This window comes from Coregonus clupeaformis, chromosome 16 (assembly GCF_020615455.1).
Source record: "Coregonus clupeaformis isolate EN_2021a chromosome 16, ASM2061545v1, whole genome shotgun sequence".
In the NCBI taxonomy this organism is placed as follows: Eukaryota; Metazoa; Chordata; class Actinopteri; order Salmoniformes; family Salmonidae; genus Coregonus; species Coregonus clupeaformis.
The window spans coordinates 2947171-2965882 of record NC_059207.1 but is presented as its reverse complement, the minus strand read 5'-3'; the positions used below and the strand labels follow the sequence as shown (position 1 = coordinate 2965882).

The 18712-nt window shown below is 44.6% G+C and overlaps 1 protein-coding gene across 6 annotated transcripts in view; it reads left to right on the top strand.

Moving 5' to 3' along the window:
• kdm6ba (lysine (K)-specific demethylase 6B, a) overlaps positions 1 to 18712 on the top strand; it is a 122424-nt gene that overhangs the window by 90631 nt on the left and 13081 nt on the right. For 2 of the 6 annotated variants that reach the window (XM_045225576.1, XM_045225577.1), the window contains 6 exons: positions 15980 to 16064; positions 17152 to 17270; positions 17419 to 17545; positions 17773 to 17868; positions 18037 to 18280; positions 18415 to 18660. In XM_045225576.1, the coding sequence (XP_045081511.1) occupies positions 17424 to 17545; positions 17773 to 17868; positions 18037 to 18280; positions 18415 to 18660 (708 nt within the window). In that variant the 5' untranslated portion in view covers positions 15980 to 16064; positions 17152 to 17270; positions 17419 to 17423. Of the gene's footprint in view, positions 1 to 6232; positions 6910 to 15979; positions 16065 to 17151; positions 17271 to 17418; positions 17546 to 17772; positions 17869 to 18036; positions 18281 to 18414; positions 18661 to 18712 lie in introns of those variants that run through there. The other 4 variants (XM_045225579.1, XM_045225578.1, XM_045225581.1 and 1 more) reach the window with 4 other exon arrangements.

Genomic DNA, 18712 nt, shown 5'->3' with positions numbered 1-18712 from the left:
CCCTGGCTCCCCCTCCTCGTCCTGTTCCCCCACAGCGCCTCGTCGGAGGGCAGCCGGCTTTTACTGTGGACCGGATCCTGGACTGCCGGCGGGTGGGGAGGGGTCTCCAATTTCTGGTGGACTGGGAGGGTTATGGGCCGGAGGAGCGGTCCTGGGTGCCCAGGAGGGACATTCTGGACCCAGGGCTGATAACAACATTCCGTCGCCTCCACCCGGAGGCGCTGAGGTGAATGGCTGGGGCCGTTCGTCGGGAGGGGGCACTGTTACAGGAGGGGGTCGCAGTTCCGGAGCGACCCATTAGGTGTCATCTTCCGACAACCTTAGGCCCCTCCTCACTCACAGTCGGGACTAATCATCATCCTATTGGTGTCACCTGTGTCTATCTGTTCACCTGTGTATTTATGCCCTCACTTCCCTGTGTTCCCTTGCTCAGTTTTCTCTGCTAGTTTCTCTATGTCCAGCAGTACTACTCAGTGTCTGATCGGAGACCTATGTACAGGTACTTGAGAAGTGTTCTCCCTGTTTTGTTATTTGTTTCAGTCTTAGGTAGTATTTCGTATTTTGGCTGTCAGACGGTTTTTGGAGACTTGTTTGCTCCACCTTTCTTTTATCGTGATAAGTCCGTTATTTTGTATTTTGGCTTCGGGACCACCATTAAAGATCCTTGTTTCACCATCTCTGCCTACTGCCTACTGTATATCCTGCACCGCACCTTGGTCACACCTCACCCCAACCCTTACAGTTGAACATGATTTTTGAATGACTACCTCATCTCTGTACCCCACACATACAATTATCTGTAAGGTCCCTCAGTCGAGCAGTGAATTTCAAACACAGGTTCAACCACAAAGAACAGGGAGGTTTTCCAATGCCTCTCAAAGAAGGGCACCTATTGGTAGATGGGTAAAAAAGAAGCAGACATTGAATATCCTTTGAGCATGGTGAAGTTATGAATTACACTTTGGATGGTGCATCAGTACACCCAGTCACTACAAAGATACAGGTGTCCTTCCTAACTCAGTTGCCGGAGAGGAAGGAAACCGCTCAGGGATTTCACAATGAGGACAATGGTGACTTTAAAACAGTTACAGAGTTTAATGGCTGTGATAGGAGAAAACTGAGGATGGATCAACAACATTGTAGTTACTCCACAATACTAACCTAATTGACAGAGTGAAAAGAAGGAAGCCTGTACAGAATAAAAAATATTCCAAATATGCATCCTGTTTGCAACAAGGCACTAAAGTAATAATGCATTAAAGTAATAATAATTTTGTCATGAATACAAAGTGTTATGTTTGGGGCAAATCCAATACAACACATTACTGAGTACCACTCTCCATATTATTTTCAAGCATAATGGTGGCTTCATCATATTATGGGTATGCTTGTAATTGTTAAGTACTGGGGAGAAACGGAATGGAGCTAAAATCCAAGAGGAAAACTTGGTTCAGTCTGCTTTCCAACAGACACTCAGAGATTATTTCACCTTTCAGCAGGACAATAGCCTAAAACACAAGGCCAAATCTAAACTGGAGTTGCTTACCAAGAAGACAGTGAATGTTCCTGAGTGGCCGTGTTACAGTTTTGACTTAAATCTACTTGAAAATCTATGGCAAGACCTGAAAATGGTTGTCTAGCAATGATCAACAACTAATTTGACAGAACTTGAAGAATTTTGAAAAGAATAATGGGCAAAGTTTCACAATCCAGGTGTGGAAAGTTCTTAGAGACTTACCCAGAAAGACTCACAGCTGTAATCACTGCCAAAGGTGCTTCTACAAAGTATTGACTCAGGGGTGTGAATATTTATGTAAATTAGATATTTCTGTATTTCATTTTCAATAAAGTTGCAAAAATTTCTAAAAACGTGTTTTCACTTTTAAAAAATAAATAAAAATATTTAATATATTTGGAATTCAGGCTGTAACACAACAAAATGTGGAATAAGTCAAGGGGTATGAATACTTTCTGAAGGCACTGTACATGTGATGCAACAAAAAACGTAATTAACTTGATAAGTCACATCAAATGAATGTTATATAATGTATTGTGTGTGTGTGTGTGTGTGTGTGTGTGTGTGTGTGTGTGTGTGTGTGTGTGTGTGTGTGTGTGTGTGTGTGTGTGTGTGTGTGTGTGTGTGAACGCGTTCTGTATACAGATGATGTGTCTGTGTGAAATAGGAATGACAATAATATTTTGGGCTTGTACCCATGAGAGGGATGCTATATATATATCTGCAGTGTGAGAACTGAACTCGACTTCCCTCTCCCTGCAGTCCTCTCTCACTCCCTCCCCTCTCATTACAGTAGGCCCAGTCACTGTAATTACCCTCTACATACACACACACACACAACACACACATATATACTGTACACACACATATATACACACACACACACACACACACATCCTGAAGGACCCCCTGCAGTCCCCTGTCTGACCCCGCTGCCGTGGAAGAGGAAGGGGGATTCTACTATTCAACAGGGAGACATACACACTACTTCACAAATACATACTGTATACAATACTGTACTATGTGTGTAGTGGGGGGGAGCAGCTGCTTAAGTGTGTGTGTGTGTGTGTGTGTGTGTGTGTGTGTGTGTGTGTGTGTGTGTGTGTGTGTGTGTGTGTGTGTGTGTGTGTGTGTGTGTGTGTGTGTGTGTGTGTGTGTGTGTGTTTGTACCATAATGTCTATACACACCGTCACATACAGTACATATACTGGATTTATATATTCTTGACTCTGACATTGCGCGTTATGATATTTCTTAATTTCTTTCTTTAGATTTGTTGGGATTTGTGTGTATTGTTTTGCATTGTTTGGAACTAGAAACATAACCATTTCACTGCATAACATCTGCAAAATATGTGTACGCGACCAATAACATTTTATTTTATTCAATTTTTGATTTGACACACTGCTTCAGCCCGTAACCCCACACGACACACACACACACAGCCTCCCAAGTATGGAGTACATTGATGACTGATAGCTGTGTAGTTTGTAACTCACTCAAAGACACATGCTTAGGATCGTAGATAATGAACAGTGAATACACTAAGTAATTTATCTCTCTAATCCATTGCTCTGAACACACACTCAATCCATTTGTCTTTGACACGTCATTACAGCACTTGCATTCAAACACACACTCACTTTGACATAGACCTCATTCTACTATTAACTTTTTATTTCAGACAGTCATACAGTACACAGCATTGAATGAACATTCATTCTCACATCATAATTGCCTGTGAATAGCATACAGTGCATTTGGAAAGTATTCAGACCCCTAGACCTTTTCCACATTTTACTTACAGTGGTGTGAAAAAGTGTTTGCCCCCTTCCTGATTTATTATTTGTTTGCATGTTGATTTCTTATTTGTTTGCATGTTTGTCACACTTAAATGTTTAAATGTTAATATTAGTAAAAGATAACACAAGTAAACACAAAATGCAGTTTTGAAATGAAGGTTGTTATTATTAAGGGAAAACAAAATCCAAACCTACATGGCCCTGTGTGAAAAAGTGTTTGCCCCCCCTGTTATAACACAACTCAACTGTGGTTTATCACACCTGAGTTCAATTCCTCTAGCCACGCCCAGGCCTGATTACTGCCACACCTGTTCTCAATCAAGGAATCACTTAAATAGGACCTGCCTGACAAAGTGAAGTAGACCAAAAGATCCTCAAAAGCTAGACATCATGCCGAGATCCAAAGAAATTCAGGAACAAATGAGAAAGAAAGTAATTGAGATCCATCAGTCTGGAAAAGGTTATAAAGCCATTTTTAAAGCTTTGGGACTCCAGCTAACCACAGTGAGAGCCATTATCCACAAATGGCAAAAACATGGAACAGTGGTGAACCTTCCCAGGAGTAACCAAAATTACCCCAAGCGCGCAGCGACGACTCATCCAAGAGGTCACAAAAAACCCCACAACAACATCCAAAGAGCTGCAGGCCTCACTTGCCTCAGTTAAGGTCAGTGTTCATGACTCCACCATAAGAAAGAGACTGGGCAAAAATGGCCTGCATGGCAGAGTTCCAAGACGAAAACCACTGCTGAGCAAAAATAACATTAAGGCTCGTCTCATTTTTGCCAGAAAACATCTTGATGATCCCCAAGACCTTTGGGAAAATACTCTGTGGACTGACGAGACAAAAGTTGAACTTTTTGGAAGGTGTGTGTCCCATTACATCTGGCGTAAAAGTAACACTGCATTTCAGAAAAAGAACATCATACCAACAGTAAAATATGGTGGTGGTAGTGTGATGGTCTGGGCCTGTTTTGCTGCTTCAGGACCTGGAAGACTTGCTGTGATAAAAAAATCCTGAAGGAGAATGTCCGGCCATCTGTTCGTGACCTCAAGCTGAAGCGAACTTGGGTTCTGCAGCAGGACAATGATCCAAAACACACCAGCAAGTCCACCTCTGAATGGCTGAAGAAAAACAAAATGAAGACTTTGGAGTGGCCTAGTCAAAGTCCTGACCTGAATCCTATTGGGATGCTGTGGCATGACCTTAAAAAGGCAGTTCATGCTCGAAAACCCTCCAATGTGGCTGAATTACAACAATTCTGCAAAGATGAGTGGGCCAAAATTCCTCCACAGCGCTGTAAAAGACTCATTGCAAGTTATCGCAAACACTTGATTGCAGTTGTTGCTGCTAAGGGTGGTCCAACCAGTTATTAGGTTGTAGGGGGAACTTTTTCACACAGGGCCATGTGGGTTTGGATTTTGTTTTCCCTTAATAATAACAACCTTCATTTCCAAACTGCATTTTGTGTTTACTTGTGTTATCTTTTACTAATATTTAAATTTGTTTGATGATCTGAAACATTTAAAAGTGTGACAAACATGCAAACAAATAAGAAATCAGGAAGGGGGCAAACACTTTTTCACACCACTGTATGTAAATGTAATATTTCCGTTTTTTATTTTTAATACATTTGCAAACATTTCTAAAAACCTGTTTTTGCTTTGTCATTATGGGGTATTGTGTGTAGATTGATGAGGGGGAAAAAACAATTTAATTAATTTTAGAATAAGGCTGTAACGTAACAGAATTTGGAAAAAGTCAAGGGGTCTGAATACTTTCAGAATGCACTGTATGTCTAAGCCTTTCTCTACTGTGGTACTGTATGTTTTCTGTGTGTGTGTGTTGTCTGGGGAGGAGGAAAGACACCTGGTATGTTCATTGTGCCGAGGACATCTCCTTGTGAGGTCACTATGTAATTTACTGCCAGTAATGGGAACTGTCAGTTCAGCATCAAACTCTCATCTTGGGTGGGTGGGTGTGTCCTTGCTTTTGTTGACATACTCCTATCCTGCTGATGTGGTGGATCTAAATATACTGGTGTGTGTGTGTGTGTGTGTGTGTGTGTGTGTGTGTGTGTGTGTGTGTGTGTGTGTGTGTGTGTGTGTGTGTGTGTGTGTGTGTGTGTGTGTGTGTGTGTCACATGCTGCCTGTAATAACCGAGCATGTGTTTGGCATTATTATAGTACCCATGTTGGTGACTGCTGGGGGTTTGGAGCGCCCAACCATCTCCGTCCCCAAAGAGCCAGAAACCTGTTACAGAATTATTGGAAAGAAACTCCATGAGAGTCTATATCGATGTTATGGTAGAGAAAATACATTGACTTATCAATATGAATCAATATCAGTAATCATCAATATTATTGATGTTATAAATACTTTATAACTGGTTATAAATGGTTATAACTGGTTTAGTCAGTTCAAAATACGTTTTTATTATTCTATTTTTCTATTATATTCTATTGAGACAGTATATCAATTATAGATCATATTACTGCCATTAGACCAACATGGGATCATTTAAGATTATAGTACTATAATGGCTTTCCCTCCCTTAGTCTACTTATTCTCTAATAATGACTATGGAAGATCATAGCTATGGCGTCAGGATAGTACTTTGTCCAAAAATAGGCATTCAGACGGAAACGCTGTCCGGGTGATCAACCGGTAGGTCAGTCACGAGGCGAGCCCACCTTAAAAAAAAAAGCACGGAGGCAAAGGCTGAGGAACACGCTCCGGTAGTCGGGGGCGGGGCTAGAGTCGGTCGTTATCCGGTGCCAGTTTGCTTTGTCAGGGAATTCCGGGGACGTACGGTGACGTCAGCGAGCGGACGAACGGAGCAGGGGGGCGTGTATGTGTGGAAGAAGCAGCCAGTGAGCTGGTGTGTGCCTCTGTACGGATAGCATCATAGGTTGCGCACGGAGCCAAGAGGCTTGTCCCTTTAAAACAGAGCTCGGCTCAGTCAGCGCAACCCGATCCCACTGGCTTATGTCGGGAGAGAGCAAGAACGAGACAAGGACTGTAAAAAGAGAGAAGGCAGGGAGAAAACAAACTGAATAATAAAAAGTTGATCTCGCTCGTTGACTGAAACGAGAATAATTTCAAAGCCAGACAGAGACATTAGTTGAGCGTCAATTGATACAAGTTTATGAGAGCTTTGAAAGGAAGCGAGTGAGAAAGTAAACGCTGCAACATTCTGCCGGCTGGGTCAGTTGTCTGAGTAGCTGGAATTTAGCTGCACAGAGAGAAACTTGCGGATACATTCAGCTCCAACCAGCTACTGCCTGGATTCAGGAAACTCAGCAAAATTCACTACACCGATAGCCTGCGAAGAAAACGTCCTCGTTTTTTGGGGGAATATTCTCAGCGATTTCCACTAGGCCTACTCTTGACGACTGTACGTGAATACCTTGATTACTACTTTGTTCGGTGTAACACTGTTCGAGCTGGTTACTTTTTGTCACAGTACTATTCGAATGGAATGTAAAAAATGTACTTTGTATCTCGCGTCGCGCTGTGTCCACACTAGAGACATAGCCGTTGGCAGTTCTTGAGATATTGGACGAGTTTTTAGTTATTTTCGACAAAGGTAAGTCGTCAGACTTTATTCTTCTGTAAATGTCTACGTGGTATTTTAATTGTTTTCTCCTCTGTTTGTTTGCTCGTGTTGATAACGAGAAAGCGCCTTTAGATAGTGACATTTGTGGACAGTGGTGGAGCTGATATTCTATGAGTGGTTAGGGTACAGCGTAGCAACAGTTAAATTAGTTCTCGATGAAACCGGAAGACTTGTTTGCTTACGCAGCCTTGTTAATTCTTGAGCGTCTGTCTCAATGATTAGATGGGGAATATGTCGCTTATTGTAATTCCCATAATAGCTCATATGCCATGTCATACAGCCTACATAATAGGTTGAATGTGTCAATTAGAACAAGTCTATTCTCTTTCTAATTTATATTAATATATTGATAATTTAGGGTTGTGCGTGTGTTTTGGTGAATTTATTTCGACAGTAGAACGATTGGGGGGGGGGCAGTTCAGAAACATAGCAACATCCCGCATGTGTTTGTGGGACAGATAGAGAGCGGAATAGGTGGAGGGAGAACAGGGGGGCGAAATTGCTTGTGTAAGGATCTCTCCCCCCTCCTCCACGCCTTTGTCTGTGGGACTACTAGGCTAAGGGCTGACTGGGGAGTGTTGAGTGGGGATGGGCAGGCAGGACAGAGGGAGGTAGGCAGGCTTACTGGCTGCTTTATAAAGTGAATGGATTGCCCCTGGTCAGACCTTCCTCGCACACACAGAGCCGAATTGAAAGGAAGTCATTTGCATCGTCCAAGGGGGAGGGGTACTGTTTTTGGTCTGGTTTTGGAGTTTGTCTCAAAACACCTCTGTCTGGAAGAGCCGTCAGAGATGAGAAATGGCCCAGAATAAATAACTGAAACACTCATGGGAAAAGGTGGCGAGTGTTGTGCTTTTTCTCAGTTAGCCTATAATTGTTTGACAGGAGTGTAGCCTAAAATAAGTGTTTATGCGAGAGCTCGACTCGGTCCTATGCATTTTATGGGCCGTTATAAACCGAAGTGTGCTGGCATGGGGTCGGTAAAACCCTTTGAACGTCCACTTCCGATTAATGGAAACTTAATGAGTGGTGTGTTTGACTCTTTGAAGTATCAAGTTGTAAAGTTAGGACAGGCAGAAAGCGGCTTACAAAAGCTCTTCTTCTTATCACTCCTATCATACAGCTCTTTGGCTTCTTGGCAGAATAGTAGCCTAGTAACTGCTTCTTGCTCTGGCTTGAATCACCCGCCCCCTTTTGTCCTATCCCGTGATCTGAATGCGAGTGAATGAACAATCACGCCCATTCTACTACTTCTATGACGAACATGTACAGTTAAAGTTGTACACACACCACATTTGTATGCACAACTGTTTCATTTACGTGATAAGGCTCATGTAATGGTGTAACTGAATCAGACGGATGAAAGTGGAATAAACTGTGTTACAGAAAGTGCGTGTCTGTCTCAGTATAGGTGATGGATGAAGAAAGTTTTGGCCGATGGTGTTTTGAGAAGATTGGTGGTATTAGCTGTAGTTGACAGGTTGTGTGTGTGTAGTGTGAGATTGGTTGTAGAAACCGGTGTAGCTTGTGTGTGTGTGTGTGTGTAGGGGATGCGAGTGAATGATGTCAGTGATGTAGGAGGTGTTTGTGTGTGTGGCTGCCTGACATACTTTTGCATCCACTTTCATTGCAATGTGCCCGTGAGAACATGTCATGTTAGGCGTGTGCGTGTGGTAACTTGGGTCAGAGTCGAGGGGAACTAACTCGATGATGAAACCACTATTTGTCAGAGACCACACCAAGTCTTGTTTTACCAGAAACAAAGGGTGTCATGTCTTCACCAGGGAAGTGTTAGTCCTGCTGCAAACAATAACATGAGCCCTTACACTGCTAGATGTTTGGAAAAGGAGATTTGATAACAATCCAACATATTAACAGGCAGTCCTTAAGGATGAAGATCAAGATGGGCACATATCCAATCCTTTCGAATATACAGGAGTGGATACAGGGAATCTGCCTAGGGGTCCATTTAGAATTGAGAATAGGAACAAGTGTATTGATAGGAGAGCAAAAAACCTCAGTTGACCTATCCTAGTGTTAGTTATCTTAGTGTTTCTAGTAGGTGGAGAGGAGGTTCCTGGTGTCATTGGGGTAAAGCTCTGTGTGGAATTCCATCCAGCAGTGTGAGACCTGTAGCTGTGGCCCTAGAGCGTTGGGAAGGGAGACTGTTTAGTGTGTCGTTTTGTTTCTCTGTCTACAAGTTCTAGAGAGATACACTACCGGTCAAAAGTTTTAGAACACCTACACATTCAAGGGTTTTTCTTTATTTTTACGATTTTCTACATTGTAGAATAATAGTGAAGACGTCAAAACTATAAATAACACATATGGAATCATGTAGTAACCAAACAAGTGTTAAACAAATCAAAATATATGTTATATTTGAGATTCTTCAAATGGCCTTCCTTTACCTTGATGACAGCTTTGTACACTCTTGGCATTCTCTCAACCAGCTTCATGAGGTAGTCACCTGGAATGCATTTCAATTAACTGGTGTGCCGCCTTAAAAGTTAATTTGTGGAATTCCTTTCCTTCTTAATGCGTTTGAGCCAATCAGTTGTGTTGTGACAAGGTAGGGGGGATATACAGAAGACAGCCCTATTTGGTAAAAGACCATGTCCATATTATGACAAGAACAGCTCAAATAAGCAAAGCGAAATGACAGTCTACATTTATCATTACATTTACATTTACATCATTTAGCAGACGCTCTTATCCAGAGCGACTTACAAATTGGTGCATTCAACTTATGATGGCAAGTGGGACAACCACTTTTTTTCTTTTTTTTATGGGGGGGTTGGGGAGGGGGGGGTAGAAGGATTACTTTATACTATTCCAGGTATTCCTTAAAGAGGTAGGGTTTCAAGTGTCTCCGGAAGGTGGTCAGTGACTCCGCTGTCGTGGGGGTCGTCTTTGTGAGACGCGGTGTGATTGAATGGATGATCTCTGCATGTGTATTTCCCACCGTAAAACATGGAGGAGGTGTTATGGTGTGGGGGTGCTTTGCTGGTGACACTGTCTGTGATTTATTTAGAATTCAAGGCACACTTACCCAGCATGGCTACCACAGCGTTCTGCAGCAATACGCCATCCCATCTGGTTTGGGCTTAGTGGGACTATCATTTGTTTTTCAACAGGACAATGACCCAACACACCTCCAGGCTGTGTAAGGGCTATTTTACCAAGAAGGAGAGTGATTGAGTGCTACATCAGATGACCTGGCCTCCAAAATCCCCCAACCTCAACCCAATTGATATGGTTTGGGATGAGTCGGACCGCAGAGTGAAGGAAAAGCAGCCAACAAGTGCTCAGCATATGTGGGAACTCCTTCAAGACTGTTGGAAAAGCATTCCAGGTGAAGCTGGTTGAGAGAATGCCAAAAGTGTGCAAAGCTTTCAAGGCAACGGGTGGCTATTTGAAGAATCGAAGAAAACATTTTTTGTTGTTAATTTTTCATTTGTTTAACACTTTTTTGGTTACTACATGATTACATATGTGTTATTTCATAGTTTTGATGTCTTCACTATTATTCTACAGTGTAGAAAATCGTAAAAATAAAGAGAAACCCTTGAATGAGTAGGTGTTCTTAAACTTTTGACCAGTAGTGTGTTCCTGTTAACTTTTACTCCAACTACTCTGGCAAAGGGAGAGCGAGAGGCCAAGAATGAGTGTTAGCGAGAAAGATCAGGGGAGGCACATTGTTAAGAGGGCTAGTATTAGAAAAAGAGTGAGAGAGTGGATGAAAGAGAAAAGTAGTGAAAACAGAGCGGGAGAAAGTGGCGAGGACAATCTATGAACAGTCCAGTGTTCTTTGGGCTAAATGAACAACCAGTCCAGTCCGCCATAATTATTATTATTATTTTATTATTTTTGGTCATTTAGCAGACGCTCTTATCCAGAGCGACTTACAGGAGCAATTAGGGTTAAGTGCCTTGCTCAAGGGCACATCGACAGATTTTTCACCTAGTCATAACAAACACAGATGTCTATGTGCATCATTATCATTGTGCTTTCTGTCTTCAGATAACTAGAACTGTGTAATGACCAACTATTAATATAAACACAGGACTGGACGGTAGTTGTACCTCATCTGGCATTTAATTCTGATAGAGAAAGTTCAGTCCAAGAGGTCTGTTGACGATCATTAATGTTCTCTTCTCTGTTATGTACACACAAACAGATAGGGGTGGGAGTGTGTTGAGGGTCAGGTTGACCTTAATGTTGTTGTTCAGTGGAGACATGACCACAGACCTTCAGCTCTTGGAATGAAGACCAATCTGTACTAGGGAATGGGAAACTGTGGAGAAAGAGGTCTCTCTACTGAGAAAGTCGTTTCTCTATCTTTCTCTCGATCTATTTATATATCTCTCTCTACCTTAATAACCATCCACCACGACGCCACCGATACCATGGCAACAGTTGTCTAGGAAACAGTCTCTGCTCTGTTAGGGTGTGTGTTTCTGGGGGTACGATTTTTCTTTTTTATTTAACCTTTATTTAACTAGGCAAGTCAGTTAAGAACAAATTCTTATTTACAATGACGGCCTACCTAAAGGCAAAAGGCCTCCTGCGGGGACGGGGGCTGGGATTACATTTTTATATATATAAATATAGGACCAAACACACATCACAACAAGAGACAACACAACACTACATAAAGAGAGACCTAAGACAACAACAACAGCATGGCAGCAACACATGACAACACAGCAAGGTAGCATCCCAACATGAAAACATCATGGTAGCAACACAACATGGCAGCAGAACAACATGGTGGCAGCACAAGACATGGTACAACCATTATTGGGCACAGACAACCGCACAAAGGGCAAGAAGGTAGAGACAACAATACATCACGCGAAGCAGCCACAACTGTCAGTAAGAGTGTCCATGATTGAGTCTTTGAATGAAGAGATGGAGATAAAACTGTCCAGTTTGAGTGTTTTTTGCAGCTCGTTCCAGTCGCTAGCTGCAGCGAACTGGAAAGAGGAGCGACCCAGGGTTGTGTGCGCTTTGGGGACCTTTAACAGAATGTGACTATTCAGGGTGCTTACTTGTTTGTGTCGGTCTCGCTCTAGATTCTGGGAAGTGAGGTCTATGGCTAGTACTGAAGACACTGGGTGAGGGGGAGGGGGGAGTTTGGGGTGTTCTGTCCCATTTTGTTCCCCACATACAGGGAAAACAGGGTGTTGTGCTGTTTCTCTAAGATGTTGTGATCCTCTGTGTTCGGGGAAACCCAAGGCAGGTTGGAATTTTTAAAGTGACTGCACTGGGGAAAGTGAGAGTGTCTTTGATCAAGTGTTGTAACTGTCTGTAGTGAACGTGAACACACACACATGAAAGCATGTGGTCATTCAGATTTCAGCGACACAAATATCACAACCTATTTTTAGACAGTCACAAAACACTGTTTTCAGTCTCAGATATTCCCATATTGAGTCACTGCTTCACATGCTTACCTGACACACACACGTGTCAGTGCTCAGATGAAGGCATGGGTTATGGCTCTTTCTGCCTCTTGACGGCACGCTGTTTCTGGAAAACGAGAACAGGCGAACTTCACTCCTCCTCTTCTTCTGAAGTCTTCAGAATCTCTTTCACAGAAGTGACATTTGCATCTCTTCCACAGAAGTGACATTAGCATCTCTTCCACAGAAGTGACATTTGTGACTGACTGGAAAGAACCTTCCTCAACACACACAGCAGTCAGCAACCCTTACTTTTTTAGCTGACAAACAATAAAAAAAAGTGCCTTTGCGTAAGCAGCCTTGAGCCTTGTTCATCATCAGTTAACATTTTAAATGATCTTTCTCTGATATATTTATGTTATCTGTTGTAGATCGTTTAGTCTTTTGGTCAGACAGGTGGACGACGTCATGTCTGACATAGATTCACAGGTTTTAGAAGTGAACCCCTGTTATTTGTTTTCGATTTACACATTTACTCTCATTCCCATATTTGGGCTACTCATTCTTCTTTCATTCACACACACACCGTTTCTGTTCCACAGGAAACTACTACCCCTTCTTCTCCCCTCCTCAAGCCATCCACACACACGTCAGGGAGGCCTAGCTACTTCCTGAAGCTCTGACGGCAGCTTCCTGTCTGATCTCGTACCAGCTTCTCTCTCTTCTCCTTTTCTAAACGTCACACCCGTGCCACCACGTATGTGTGAACCGTCCTGAACCGCGAGAGAGCTCTCACTCACACACACACACACACACACACTCTTACAGTTGTCCAAAGCACAGGTGCGATGGCAGTTAGATAAAGCAGCTCTTGCTGTTTCCATCTTCTCAAACGGCCCCAAGCGGCTGCCAAAATACCACACTAGACTTTCAACTCTGTACAGTAGAGCATATCAGAACATTTCACCATGTCTGTCACTAGAAGGCATGGGATAGGATCCAGAGAAGGGTGTTGGGCAAGGCTCTTCTCCAGAGTGCGAGCTGTGACTCTCAGAAACGGCACATGTTCTGTTCGACTCCAGCCAGGATTCTTCAAAAGAACGGGATATGAACATATTTTAGCCCTTTCTCTGAGAGGTTTTCAGCTGAATCCAACAGAGGGCATTAAGCTAGGCTGAGTCCTAAACTTAGCAGGCCTAAATTGGCACATACAAACTGGACCTTATTTTCAGCTTGTTGTCTACCCTGATTTTTGGGGGAACAGTCACAGTTAAAGGCTTGGTAAATAGGTGAGAGGTTGTGAGTTTGCGGTGTTTCTGAGGTTGGAACACTTGGTTTATTTATTAGAAGGCCAAACCGGTAGAACTAGACTGGGCTACAGTGCTGTACTGTAGTTAGTATGGAGGAAGAGAGAGAGAGAGAGCGTTGGCTCTGTCCTGAACTGACCCTCTATTCCCGCTGGAGGATGTTCTGTGTGTGTTTGGCTGTATCAGTGTTCTCCCGGTGTGTGTGTGGGAAAAGCTCGGACATGACGGTGACGAGCTAGCCTGCGTCGCACACAAACAAACGCTCGCGCACACACACTCTGGGAGCCTGGCAACAGGATGGACGCAGGTCGGGCTGTCTGTTCCTGGCGGTGTGTGTGTGTGTGTGTTTCCTCCAGAACTCAATCCCTATCTAGGGCCAGTTATGTAATGGACCAGTGTCTCTCCCTCATCCCTCGCTCTCTCCCTCCGCCAGACACGCCGGAAGCTTCTGTCTCTTTCTCTCTCTCCGTCTCGCATCTCTCTTATCAACTTCCTCACTTATCTCCAGGCCTCTGTCAGGGACTAGTGTCTAAATCTCTCCCTCCTTTCTTTCGGTTTCTACCATAGTCAGTTGTCTATTTTTAATTGAGCTCGTCTGTCTGGCTCTGGATCAAACCAATATATGAGGCTGGCAGGGGAGTTCTGTGTTTGGGATGGCCCGTACTAGAGTCGGGGGGGTCTTTTAGCTTGGTGGAAGTGGACTTCTAGTACTTGGCTAGTGATTGCCGTGATATCACAGAAGTTATTTTTGTTTATAGATTTGGACTGGGGCTATGGTTAGCGACGGTTGGCATAGCGATGCCCCTAGCCTTGCCTCCCTCTACCAGAGCGGTAGCCACAGTAACCAGAATGACGGAGGCGTTGATTGGAACAGGTATTTGATGTCTGTCGCCATGGGGGTTTCACTGTAACCCAGGTGATATGTGGGGGCTACCGGGGGGGAATTCACACATTATGACGTAGTAATGTCCACTGTAATATTTGTTATGTTGATCAAGATTCTTAGTTGTAATGTTATTTGGACTGGTGAGATTTTGAGGTGTCTGTGGTAACTTGAACATAGTTAGTTGGAATTGCCCCGACTTGTTCGGCAACACCCCAACAGAACACGTGTAAAGGAAACATAAATGCAACAAACAAATGCCCCACTCCCCCACAGTATTTGGGGGATTCCTCTCTTTGCCATAAAACCCCGACCTGCCTATCAATCTACCTACCTCACATTCTGTTTCACCGTAACACCGGTTCACAACCCATCGATGACGCGGCCTGAGAAATTCCCTGTGACATCACATCATCGCTAGCAACGCCCCCGGTCACCTGACAGTAAGTGGCGTCAGAGAGGGGCGGGGTGAAGTGTTAAGTTTGGGGTAAGCCCTTTTCACTGGTGGCGTGGCCGGGGGTTCCCCGTGCTGTGACGCCCCAGATGCAGAGTATTGCAGAGTGTATATATACTGATAACCAAATGTAATAATACTATCTGTCACTATATCTTCACAAAAGGCAGGTTCAGTTTATATATATGATCAGTTGTCTATCTTTCCTTTATATGACATGAACAAGCACAGGTCTTAGTGTACTTTAATACAATAGTATCTGATGTATGTTTCTCACTCATCTCCAGTGTTCAGTTCCCTATGCAACACATGTTTCAGTTTCACTTTCCTTTTTTTGTCAGTGGTTCAGTCACGTCTAAATCCACAGCACACACCCTCTATAAAACTGGAATTGCAGCCTTTTTCATTCTGACCACTCTTTCCCTTTTTCTCTCTCTCTCTCTCTCTCCTCTCTCTGTCTGTTGTTTAACGTGTGCTAGTTGACGACTAAGCGCCAGCCTTTTCCTGTGAGAGAGGCTACTGTTTATCTAGCACCAGTCCTGTTGCCTCTAGCACAGTCACTCTCACCATTGTGTGTGTGTGAGCCCCCTCTCTTTGTGTTGTCGGGCCCCCCCCCCGGGTTTCCACACACAACATATACAGGGCCGAGGAGGGGTGATTCTTTCTCTCCTCTCCTCCTCCAACAGTCTCCATTTTCCTAGTAAACGTGGGAGAGGGTGAGCGAGCGAGAAGATGCTAGAGTCATACTGAGACTGCTAGTCCCTGTCTGTCTCCTGACTCTGACTGATAGATGAATACAGTGTTAGAAAGGTCTGGCTATTGTCTGATGTCTGTTCCTTGTAATAAGACTGCAGACCACAGATATTGTCTGTTTTTTAATTGAGACTGTGTGTTAGTTTCATGTGAACAGATGTTGACTGTTTTTGGCAGCTATCTGCTTTATGACGGTTTGATTATTACATCGGTCTCACTCTTCTGATTGGTCCAGGGCTGAAGAGATCCAAGAGATGATTGGCTGTAGAAGCTGAGACTCGACCAGACAGAGGATCTTGAACTAGGTGCTATTCTGAAAGGTGAGAGCATATGTGTTTTTGTACGTGTCTGTGGGAATATGTTAACCAGCCAGAGCTGTTTATGATCATCTGGTCATGGTCTGTCTTTACATGAGGAGGAGGGGCACATCAGCGTGGCTCAGTGTTGTCTTTATTTCAGTCTCTCTGGAAGCTAAAAACGGAGCGCCTGAAATATCTTCCCCCTAGGCTTTTTATTTATTTATATATATATATATATGAGAGAGAGAGGCGCTAGCAGAGCTAATTTAGGAACCAACACTGACTGGAGCGGGGAGCATTCTGCTGAGCAAGAGTGGCTCACTGCGTGTGTGTGTCTGTTTTGAGCAGGAATCTCCTTTTTGTTCCTCTTTAGGCGATCTCTTTATGTTTGGAACATGGATTTTTTTCAGCTGAGTCTTTTGTGTTTCTTTGTAATTGTGATGGTGTGTGTGTCTCATATGCCAGGCTCATTTCTGCCTTCTCCAACCGTTCCTTTGCTTGCCTCTCTGCCATGTGGGTGTGAGATCCAGGCAGCACAGCCTGTGCTCTCCTCCTCAGCCTCTCTCGCTCTCTCCATCCCTCCTTCCCTGAAGAGCGGTTTATTTGAAACCCATCTTTTCTTAATCTATCCTCCCATCCTGTTCAGACTGTCTGTTGGGCCCTCTCCCTCTCCATCACGCCTGTTCTAATGGGATTCAAACCAAGTGGATTCAACACACGGAACACTAAAATACACACACACACACTGCACCATTGGCTAGTCTGTAAGGATTACAGTAACCTTCGTGCTCTCTTATAGGTCCAATGACTCCCCCAGAGCCATCTGCACACTAGATTCTCTCCCCATACAACTCCGCACACATATTTTTGTTCAAGAGGCGTGTAAGCTATCACCATTCCTCAGCAAATGTTCCATATGTAGACTTGTTTCTCTGTCCTATTTCGTCAGTCTCAACCCCTCTCTGTCGCCAGCGTTCAGCTCTAAAGCACACGCTGAACTATAAAATGGAAGACCTACTGGCATGTATTGACTGCGCTAACTTTCTCTCTCATTCCCTCTGTCTGTCTCTCTCTTGTGTTCTCTCCCTCCCTCCCTCTGGTCTAACAGGCTGTATTGTATTGGGCTGAAGACAGGCAGGCAGACAGACGTGTAGAGGGTCGTCCTTAGTGTTGTTGTGTGGCCTTCTCAGTGCTGCAGTGGAGGGCTTCACAGACTCAGCTAGTGTGGTGAGTAGAAAGCGTATACTTCCATTTATGGGCAATCCACAAATGCCACAGTTTGTTGACAGATTGTGTGTTTCTTTTTACATGTACTCTGTGCATTGAATGTGTGTGTTCCATATGCTGAGTCCTGTCTCACTCTGTCTCCCTCCAGGCTGGATGCATCACGCAGTAGAGCAGTTTGGCGGGCGTGGCACACGGGACTCCTTCCCTCTGGACGGACTCAGCCGGGGACCATGGGCTCCCGTGGGCGGCCACGCCACCTGGGCGCCACCTGCCAGGTATGTTAAGTCTCCACGGCAACTAACGGCCCCACGCACACCTACAGTCAATTAATTACACCTACACTGACTGACTTAGACCTCAAGGGAGGGAGTGCGAGGCTAAGTCCACAAGTTCAGACTGTTAATTGTTCTTCTAGGTTAGAATTAATATTTGTATTTGGTAAAATTGGTCTTGTCTCAGAATTTGGCCCTGGTCTGACCTTTACACTTGTTTTCTCTACCAGGTGTCCGCCAGGTGTCAATCAACACCAGCTCCTACCCCATCAACCGCCCAGTCACATGGGTGGACTGAACCATCCCAGTAAATTCTTCAATAGTGGGTGAGTCCGGCATATTCCATTGGGCAACATACTGTATTCCATTCTAGAATCAGATAGCTGTAGTCTCCGCCATTCTCTCTGGTCTTTATCACATGCGTTCACAACTCCAGGCTGTAGTCATTGCAATCTGACTGTCTCTCTTTCTCTCCATGTCTCTGTTCCCACCAGGCCCATGCAGGTGCGTGGCAGTGAGAAGCTGGAGCTGTCCCAGACCATGTTACCTGGCCTCCAGAGAACGGACCAGCAACGCCTCCCTCCTCCCCCTCACAGGGCGTGGGAGCAGCTGTACGAGTCGCACCCCCCTCCCCATCCATCCGTACCCCTGCCCAGCAACCACGCACCCCATCTGCCTGGCGGGTATAGCGCCGGGCCTCCCGCCCACCTGCCCCCCAGGTCCAATCAGCTACTGAAGGTGAGAGAAGGAGCCAATGATATCGTCATACAGGAGGAGTGTCGATAAACAAGTGGCCTATCAGTGAGTGAGGAGGAAGGTGGATGTCTTGGTAGGAGAGAAGATGTAACCCTGCCTCTCTCTCTGTGTGTCAGTATGGGGGTCCTCAGGAGCAGCATGTTCCCAGGGGTCCAACATCGCTGGGTGATGATATGTGGGCTCAGGTGCAGCAGCAGAGGGGTTACCCAGGGAAGATGTTGGGAGGGCAGCTGAAGAGACCGGCCCCCCCTCTCGGGGAGCACTCGGTCATCCGGCACACCCCGCCCGCCTCCCTGCACCCCACCTCTCGCCCCAATGAGGACTGCCCCAGTCCTAGCAAGAGGAAGAGGGGCTCTGAGCAGGTACGTAAATGATTGAAACCACTGCATTCAAAACCAAGTCTATACTCTCCCA